The 9,234-nt window shown below is 42.6% G+C and overlaps 2 protein-coding genes across 3 annotated transcripts in view; one reads left to right on the forward strand and one right to left on the reverse strand.

Annotated features, from left to right (window-relative positions):
* Positions 1 to 9,234, forward strand: part of DVL1 (dishevelled segment polarity protein 1) — a 95,932-nt gene that overhangs the window by 81,631 nt on the left and 5,067 nt on the right. The window lies entirely within an intron of this gene.
* Positions 5,038 to 9,116, reverse strand: TAS1R3 (taste 1 receptor member 3). The gene is given in 5 exon segments (XM_070759418.1): positions 5,038 to 5,164; positions 5,166 to 5,955; positions 7,041 to 7,161; positions 8,672 to 8,758; positions 9,045 to 9,116. Coding segments are annotated over 5 exon segments (1,197 nt in total).

The raw sequence follows: 9,234 nt of genomic DNA on the forward strand, positions 1-9,234 counted from the left end.
TCTATTTTCAATCAATTGAAAATCAATAATATCATTAATCTCCCAACAATTCTAAATTCAATTCCATTTATGCATTAATCCAAATCAGTATCTCCTACTACATATCTTATTATAATCAATACTTCTAACTTTATTAAAACAGATCAGCAATTCCTAAATTCATATATCTAAATAGAAAAAAATAATTAAAGTTAAAAAAAGAGCAAACAAAACAGCGCACCCTAGAGGGAACATTGGTGGCTGCATGCCATGACACATTCCTTTTAGGTTCTCAAGGTCAGCCTTTGTTCAGCATCTGGCTGGAAGTTGCAAGATACGCTGGCAGAAGATGTATGGTTCATGTGATGCACTTGTGGGAGGAAATGAACTGCAATGGGGAGACCCTTGTGACTTTAGACTTGGGTTTCTCCAGTTGTGCTAACATGGCCCTGTTAATAAATTGGAACTTTGAAGAAGGCAAAGCTTTGGACTCTGATCAGGGTGTCCAGCAAACCTGGAAAATGGGGAAATCAGGGAATTATCAGGGAAATTGGCGGTTTGGGAAATATCAGGAAATTATCAGGGAATTCTACACGTTTCTACAACACTACGTGGCCTGCACTGGTTGCCGATCAGTTTCCAGTCACAATTCAAAGTGTTGGTTATGACCTTTAAAGCCCTACATGGCACTGGACCAGAGTATCTCCGGAACCGCCTGCTACTGCATGAATCCCAGCGGCCGATAAGGTCCCACAGAGTTGGCCTTCTCCAGGTCCCGTCGACAAAACAATGTCGTTTGGTGGGCCCCAGGGGGAAGAGCCTTCTCTGTGGCGGCCCTGGCCCTCTGGAATCAACTCCCCCCGGAGATCAGAACTGCTCCCACCCTCCTTGTCTTTCGTAAATTACTCAAGACCCACCTATATCGCCAGGCATGGGGGAACTGAGACACCTCCCTAGGCTTTTATATTTTATGATTGGTATGTATGCGCTGTTTGGTTTTAAATGAGGGGTTTTATATGTGTTTCTTTTTAATATTAGATTTGTTCTTTGACATTGTTTTTACTACTGTTGTGAGCCGCCCTGAGTGTTCGGAGAGGGGCGGCTTACAAATCTAATAAATAATATTAATAATAATTCATTTAAAAAATGGAATAAATAAGGGGGGGGGAACCAAACTGTATTAAAATGTTTAAAAGTCAGGGAAAAATCATGTTTAAATAAAATGGATCGCGTTACCTGGCAGAGTCAAGCAAAAATGAGCATAACTGTTGCTTCCTCAGCTACCGATATTTCTCCACAGCTTGGCCATTTGGTATGACGTCATCTACGGCCGCGCCTTAACTAGATCACAAGTAACAGGGAAATGGTCAGGGAAATATCCAGGAATTTCAAAATGTCTTTCCCCCTGGACGCCCTGTCTGATTTATTTCTCAGATGCTATTTGGAACGCTGGCACTGAAGCCTGAGGAGAGCGAAAAATGGGTGTGCAGGAACAGGGAGGGTTGCATGGAATTATGGGGCATAAAACACAAATTTGGATAGAAGAAATGATAGAAGAAATATTTTTACCCGGCATCTTGGAAAACCAGTGAAGAAAGGACATTACTATCTAATTCAACACATAATAACAGCAAAAAGGATAAACATAGCACAATATTGGAAACAGGAAATAATACCAAATGAAAGAAGCTTGATTAAAAGGATTCTTGACTGCGCAGAAACAGATAAGACGACAATGGAGCTCAAGGACCAAGAAGATATGAAGTACTACGAAATATGGAAATAATTCTATGAATGGCTTGAAAAAAGTTGGGAAAGGAAGCTGTATAAAACTCGAGAATTAAGTTTTAAAGGGTTTAAAAATATTAGATTTACTTAGGAATTTTGTAATAACTGGCTATATGTGAGAGTAGATAAGGGAAAAAGGATTGAAGAATACAAATTACTTGAAATTTGGTTATACAGCGGTACAGTGGTGCCTCTTCTTAAGAACTTAATTCGTTCCGTGACCAGGTTCTTAAGTGAAAACGTTCTTAAAGAAGAAGCATTTTTTTCCTATAGGAATCAATGTAAAAGCAAATAATGCGTGCAAACCCATTAGGAAAGAAATAAAAGCTCGGAATATGGGTGGGAGGAGGAGGAGGAAGAAGAGGAGGAGGACAGTTGCTGCCAAAGGAAGAAGGTGAGGGGACGGGAATCAAAAAAATCCAAAACTTTAAGGCTTAAAAAAAAAGAGGGACTCTGAAGTGGTGAGGAGGAGCACGCGCCTCCCATACACCCAGCGCGAGGCTGCCTCCCATACACTGGCTGCTGTTGCTACCTGCTACCTCTTATTTATTTTATTTATTTATTTATTTTATTTATTAGATTTGTATGCCGCCCTTCTCCGAAAACATCTCCCTTCCCATGCTGAAGGGCTCCCTTCTTCTCTCTCTCACTCACTCGCTTTGTAGCCAGCGCCTTTCCTTCGCTGTGGTGACTCCTCGGCTGACCAGAGCGAAGGGAGCGTTTCTTTTCTCTGGGCACTGGCAGAGGTTTATTCCCTCTCCAAGCGCCCAGAGAAAGGAAAATGCTGCGTTCACTCTGGGCTGCCAAAGCCTCCTTAAGCGCCACCGAAAGGCTCCTCTGGCAGCCCAGAAAAGGCCGAGATGGCTGGGATTAAAGGAGGAATAGCAGGAAACTGGCCGGGCCTTTGTGCCGCTCTCAAATTTCCTGGAAAAATTTTCCCGGCTCGGGTTCTTAAGTAGAAAATGGTTCTTAAGAAGAGGCAAAAAAACACCCCATTCTTATCTAGAAAAGTTCTTAAGTAGAGGCATTCTTAGGTAGAGGTACCACTGTACTTATGTCCGAATAACATCCGCTGGTAGTATTCACCGTATGATAAACCGATGAGTTTAAATTAAGCTGTCAATGAGACAGCAGGGGTGGGGTGGGTTATGTAGAATCTGTTTTTGTCTTGTCTATGGTTTTCTCTTTCATTTACCTTTTTCTGTTTGTTTTGATGATGAATGTGAAGATGCAATGATTGAGAAAATGTCCTCTTATATGTATATATTTGAAATAAAATTCCTTTTTAATAATTCCTTTTAATAATAATATATATATAATACATATATATAATATAATATAATATATAATGTAATATTATATATATATATATGTGTGTGTGTGTGTGTGTGTGTGTGTGTGTGTGTTTATGTTGGACATATATATATATATATATATATATATGTGTGTGTGTGTGTGTGTGTGTGTGTGTGTGTTAATGCTTTTAGCTGGAATTTTAAAATTAAGGGAGACTAGGATGGTCCCATTTTGGCCTTGTTCTGGCCTCATCAGCTAGCCACACCCTTTCCTTTACTGGGATTCGATCTGGTGAACTCTGCCTTGTAAAGCAGAGAACTAGCAGTTAGAGCTATCAGATCGGAACCCTTCCAGCTCTGTTCCAGGGAGGGGGTATATATATATATTTTTTATGTCGGATCACCCTGGTATATTTTAAGGAACGTCACAGCTCCTTTATATATGTCAAATGTGGGTTTTTTTTCACATACAGAATATAGTTGTCGGCTATAAATAAAAAATTAACTGCCTTGTAATGGTCCTGGGTTGGACCTAGAGGCAAAAAGGAGCTGTGACGTTCCTTTAATATACCAGGGTGATCCGACATAAAAAACAAAAAACAAACATACATACATACATACATACATACATACATACATACATACATACATATATATGTAGATTGTTCTGAGTTCGGGTTTTGCCCTGTGTAATATTTTGCATGTTTATGCGACGTTTCGGTGAAATCACATCCACCATCATCAGGCTGAAGTTTCCAAGCTTCGTGCTGTTGTAAAATGGAATGTCTGCAACTGTCATTTCTTCCTAGTGTATAGTGTGGGGGTGGAGATTTGGTTTGAATGTAGCAAATAGATTGGGTGATTATGTTTCAGTGATCTGATTGGTTGGTGTAATCATAATTATTAGAAGGATTGACATGGTGATTTTATGAAGTGTTTTTTGTTTAAGGCTGGTTTCCAAATTTCAAAAGTCCAAATTCATAATTATTAGAAGGATTGAATGGTGATTTTTATGAAGTGTTTTTTTTGTTTAAGGCTGGTTTCCAAATTTCTGGTAGGCGGGACGTGTCATCTCTTTTATTCATGCAAAGGGGGCTCCTTTCAATTTCTATGGCTTCTAGAGAAATTCTTCTATATAAATTCTCTGTTTTGTGAAGTAATTTAGTTTTTTCAAAGTCAATTTTGTGCCCTGTTTTTTTAATGTGCTGGACAAGGGAGGAAGTCTTATCTTCTTTTTTAACTGCATTCACATGTTCTGCAAGGCGTGCACTTACTCTTCTGTTGGTTTGTCCAATGTATGTGGCTGCACATGTTTTGCAAGGGATTTCATAGATTCCTTGGTATTCCAATTGGATTTTATCTTTGGGGCTCCTTATATATATATATCTCACATGTTATATATATATATCACATGTTTTATATATATATATATAAAATGTTTTTAGCTGAAATTTTAAAATTAAGGGAGACTAGGATGGTACCATTTCGGCCTTGTTCTGGCCTCATCAACTAGCCACACCCTTCCTTACTCGGATTCGATCTGGCAGCTTCTACCTTGTAAGGCAGAGAATTAACAGTTGAGCCACCAGACCTGATTCCTCCAGCTCTGTACCAGGGAGGAGCTATATATGTTTTTTTTAAAGTCGGATCATCCTGGTATATTGAAGGAACGTCACAGCTCCTTTTTGCCTCTAGGCCCAACCCAGGACCATTTCAAGGCAGTAAATTTATTCATAGCCGACAACTATATTCTGTATGTATCACATGTTTTTTGCTGAAATTTTAAAATTAAGGGAGACTAGGATGGTACCATTTCGGCCTTTTTCTGGCCTCATCAGCTAGCCACAACCCTTCCTTACTGGGATTCGATCTGGCAGCTTCTGCCTTGTAATCATGGGTGTGGGCATGCACCTGCGCTCCCCCTCCCTTTTGGCATGCGAACCAAAAAAAGGGTCCGCCATCGCCATCTTAGATGCTAATCTTGAGAATTTTCCCGCCTCTCTTTGGTGTAATCTTGAAAATAACCCGGCTCGTTCTGCTCCGGCTTAAAGCACACGATGTAACATTTGGGGAGGTAGTAAGTGGCCAGCAAGCCCAGTATGCAGAGTGGTGCCCATCTGCACCGCTGGCCGCAGATCCTGCTTCACGGAGGCGTAGCTGGGGACGGAGACCACCAGGCTGACGAAGTAGACGAGAGTGGTGAAAGTGATGCCTCTCACCAAGTTGTAACGCTTGGGAGGACCCAGCACCATAGAGATGCAGAGGAAAGAGAGAGCTGCCAAGAAGCCATGATAACCGTGGAGGAGGGTAAATGCAACCCAGGACTGGATTTTGCACTGGAGGAGGACTTGGGAAGAGAAGAGTTTGTAATTTCTGTCCAGAAGGGGCGGAGAAGCATAGAGATAAACGGCGGAGAGCAACATTTCAACCAGGAAACACCCGCCCACAAAGGCCCACGGTCGCCTCCGGGCAAAATGCAAGGCGTTTGGCCGGCTGTCCCCAAAATCATTGGTCAGCATGATCTGGAAGACTTTGACGGCGACGGTGGAAAACCAGGCATTGAATCTGAGAGCACAGACAGGTTGTTGCAGGAGGCAAATGGTCGTGCTGGGCTTCCCGATATAAAGGCTGCAGCCGAGTGCCATCAAGACTGGGCTGGAGAGAGCCAAAAGACACATGGTCCCTCCCGCAGATTGCACTGCAGGGGTCTGGAGGGATCTCGGGAATAGCATCCCGGCCAGGCAGCTGAGAGTGAAGGTAAGGACCAGCAGACCCAGCAAAGCAACCGCCAAGGGCTCGGACCAGAAGAGGTATCGCTCGCTGCGGTTGTAACATCGGCTGCTGCGGCGTGGAGACCACTGGTACTCAGGGCAGACACGACACGTGGAGTCATCTAAGGAGAAAGAGGAAGAACAGACTGTCCGTGGTAGCTTTAAGAGGATTAGCTGCAGTGATGGGCTCCTATGGGTACGGTCAGGTATGCAGAACCGCTAGAAAAAAAATTTGGTCTGATACACAGAACCGGTAGAAAACGTTTGGTCAGGTACGCAGAACCGGTAGAAAAATGTTGATTTTTTTTGGTTCTTTTTGCCCCCTCCTGGGCTCTGGGTATGTTTTTCCTATCGCAGTAAATGAGGTTGAATGTGTATAATTTTAGAAGATCTTTGCGTCTCTATCCCTCCAGAGATGGAAAAAATGACAATGGAAATGAAGGGAACAAATGAAAAAGAATTACAAATACAAATCCAATAAAATAAAATAAATAAATTTGAGAAGATATGGAAAAATTGGTACAAATGGATCCAAGTTAGAAATAAGATAGAATAATATACTGTAATGTGTTAGTGTATATAAAAATAGATATACACATGAATGTACAAAACATTTAGACAGAAAGTTTAGAATTTATGCTTAATTATTGATATAATGACCTCTTTATTTTGAAATGATATCGAATATCTGTAAAAAATAATCAAGAAGATAAGCACAATGATTATATATAATTATAAGTATATGTATATGTCGAAACAGTGATGTGAAACAAGATATATTTGCTCTTCCTTTTTTATCTTTGTAATATAATAAAAACTATTTTTAAAAAAGTAGATATACACATAATATTGATTTAGACAATAGTCACAGACGAACCTATTATTTACATGTACAGTATACCTATTTTCTTTACCTGCTAGGTTTATAGACACTTTTATATATCCCCAGGCATTGAATTATGAGTGTGGGCACTCATGCATGGGCCCACACTCTTTGGGCACCCAAGAAAAAAAAGGTTCGCCATCACTGTTCTAAGCCATCGCCTTGCTGGATGGACTGATGGATGTTCGTATTACGTAACAAGCACCGTCATCTGTAAGATGGCAATACAGATAGAAAGTTAGCAATAGGCTTCCACGGGGGACAACGGTCTGTCAAGTCTCCACAGGTTGCAAGGACCGTGCGGATGGCACCGATTCACCTCACCTGTAGAAGTGGAGAAGGTGCCTGGTTCACAGTCAAGGCAGGTGTAGCAGCAGAGGTGGAACCCCTTCATCTGACGGACCTGCCTTGGAGGACAGGTAGTGGGACACTTTGACGGGGGAGCCTGGATGGAAGGGAGAGGAAGGAAGGAGCTGGTTCCAACCCGTCTCTCATTAAGGCTGCTCAGATTCCTGTATAGCAGTGTTTCTCAATAATTAATAATTAATCATAATAATAATAATAATAATTTATTAGATTTGTATGCCGCCCCTCTCCGAAGGCTCAGGGCGTCTCACAACAACAATAAATAATATGGTACAAATCCAATAATTAAAACTAAAGTTTTTTAAAAACCCACTATCATTAAAAACAGTCAACACCACCCAATCATAATCACACATAAATCTTACTAGCCAAAGGGGATATATCAGTTACCCCATGCCTGGCGACATAGATAGGTCTTCAGAGTCTTGCAGAAGACAAGGAGAGTGAGGGCAGTTCGAATCTCTGGAGGGAGTTGGTTCCAGAGAGTCGGGGCCGCCACAGAGAAGGCTCTTCCCCTGGGTCCCGCTGAACGACATTGTTTAGTCGATGGGACCCGGAGAAGGCCGACTCTGTGGGACCTGATCAACCGCTGGGATTCGTGCAGCAGAAGGCGGTCCCGTAGGTATTCTGGTCCGATGCCATGTAGGGCTTTTTATTTTATGTTACTCACCCCCCAGGAAGAAGTGAACATTTTGCGTCCCACAAGTCCTCAATCTGGGCCACCCAACCCTTCGATTTCAGCCCCAATGGATATCAAGACGGTGCAGAAGTTGGTGATAAAATAACATCTTGCCACACTATAGAAGGCCTGATGTTTATGGAAACTTTGGATTGGGTGATTTTCATAAGGGAGCAAATGCAGCCACAAAGAGTTATTTCGAGTGGTTCAAGGCCATCCTAAGCCCACCCACCTAGGCGGAAGCGGAGGATTGACTTGCCATGCTGGCACAACCTGAGTGGGCAATGTGACAAGTTTGTGGATGGGAGGACAAGGGATGTGAACTTTCAACTGGGTGGGAAACTCAGATTCAGGTTTTCCAGTGTAGGTACCAGGATGGCTCCGGCAATAAATTGGAACTTTGAGGAGCACTTTGACTTGGACTCTGATTCAGTTTGGATGCTACCTGGAACATTGATAATGGAATTTTAGTGTTTTGACACCAGGCCTCTCTAGGAATCTCCTGGGAGGAAACAGGGCCGGAAAAGGTGAGGAGAATCCTCTGTGGGGCCTCTCTAGGAATGTCCTGGGAGGAAAGAGGGTCGGAAAAAGCAGGGAGAATCCTCTGTGGGGCCTCTCTAGGAATCTCCTGGGAGGAAACATGGCCAGAAAAGGTGGGGGGAAGCCTCTGTGGGGCCTCTCTAGGAATCTCCTGGGAGGGAATATGGCCTCCACCCTCTCTGTGGTTTCCCCAATCACAGGCATTATTTGCTTTTACATTGATTCCTATGGGAAAAATGGCTTCTTCTGACAAACCTTTCTACTTAATAACCTAGTCACTGAAGGAATTAAGTTTGTAAGTAGAGGTACCACTGTATTTGGGTTGGGGAAAAAATTGGGATTTTTTTTCTCCCAAAATGGAACGCTTTACCTTTTGATCTGTGGTATGAAACCGAACTAGAGATATGTTTATGTGCAAGCTTTGGTCGAAATGGCCCAAGCTGACGGGCTCTATTTGCTACGGCAAAATCCTCATTCCCTCCCCACTCCAGGGGAAGGATACTGCAAAGACTCCATTCCCTCTCCACTCCAGGGTAAGGATACTTCAAAATCTCCGTTCCCACCCCACTCCAGGGGAAGGATATTAAGGATAGGATACAAAGGATACAAAGTCCTAATTTCCCGAACAGCTGGGACTCGGGAGGCAGAGAATAGATGGGGGCAGGGTATTTGATGGTTGTTTCAACTACTCAAAATTTCCACTACTGGTTCTGCAGAACTGATTAGAATTTTCCGAATCCCACCTCGGAGTACGAGGCTTGTTCAGACCTATGCTCAGATGGACCGTTTGGAATGGGACGGGTCAGTCTGCCCATATTCTAAAAAGCTAGGAGGGTCATGTGATGTGAGGTGAAGATGGAGAGAAGAGGCTCCCCCCACCCAATTTGTTTCCTGCCATCTTCCAGCAGGCCAAATAACACATCTGTTACGAGC

Source organism: Erythrolamprus reginae, chromosome 8 (assembly GCF_031021105.1).
Source record: "Erythrolamprus reginae isolate rEryReg1 chromosome 8, rEryReg1.hap1, whole genome shotgun sequence".
NCBI lineage: Eukaryota > Metazoa > Chordata > Lepidosauria > Squamata > Dipsadidae > Erythrolamprus > Erythrolamprus reginae.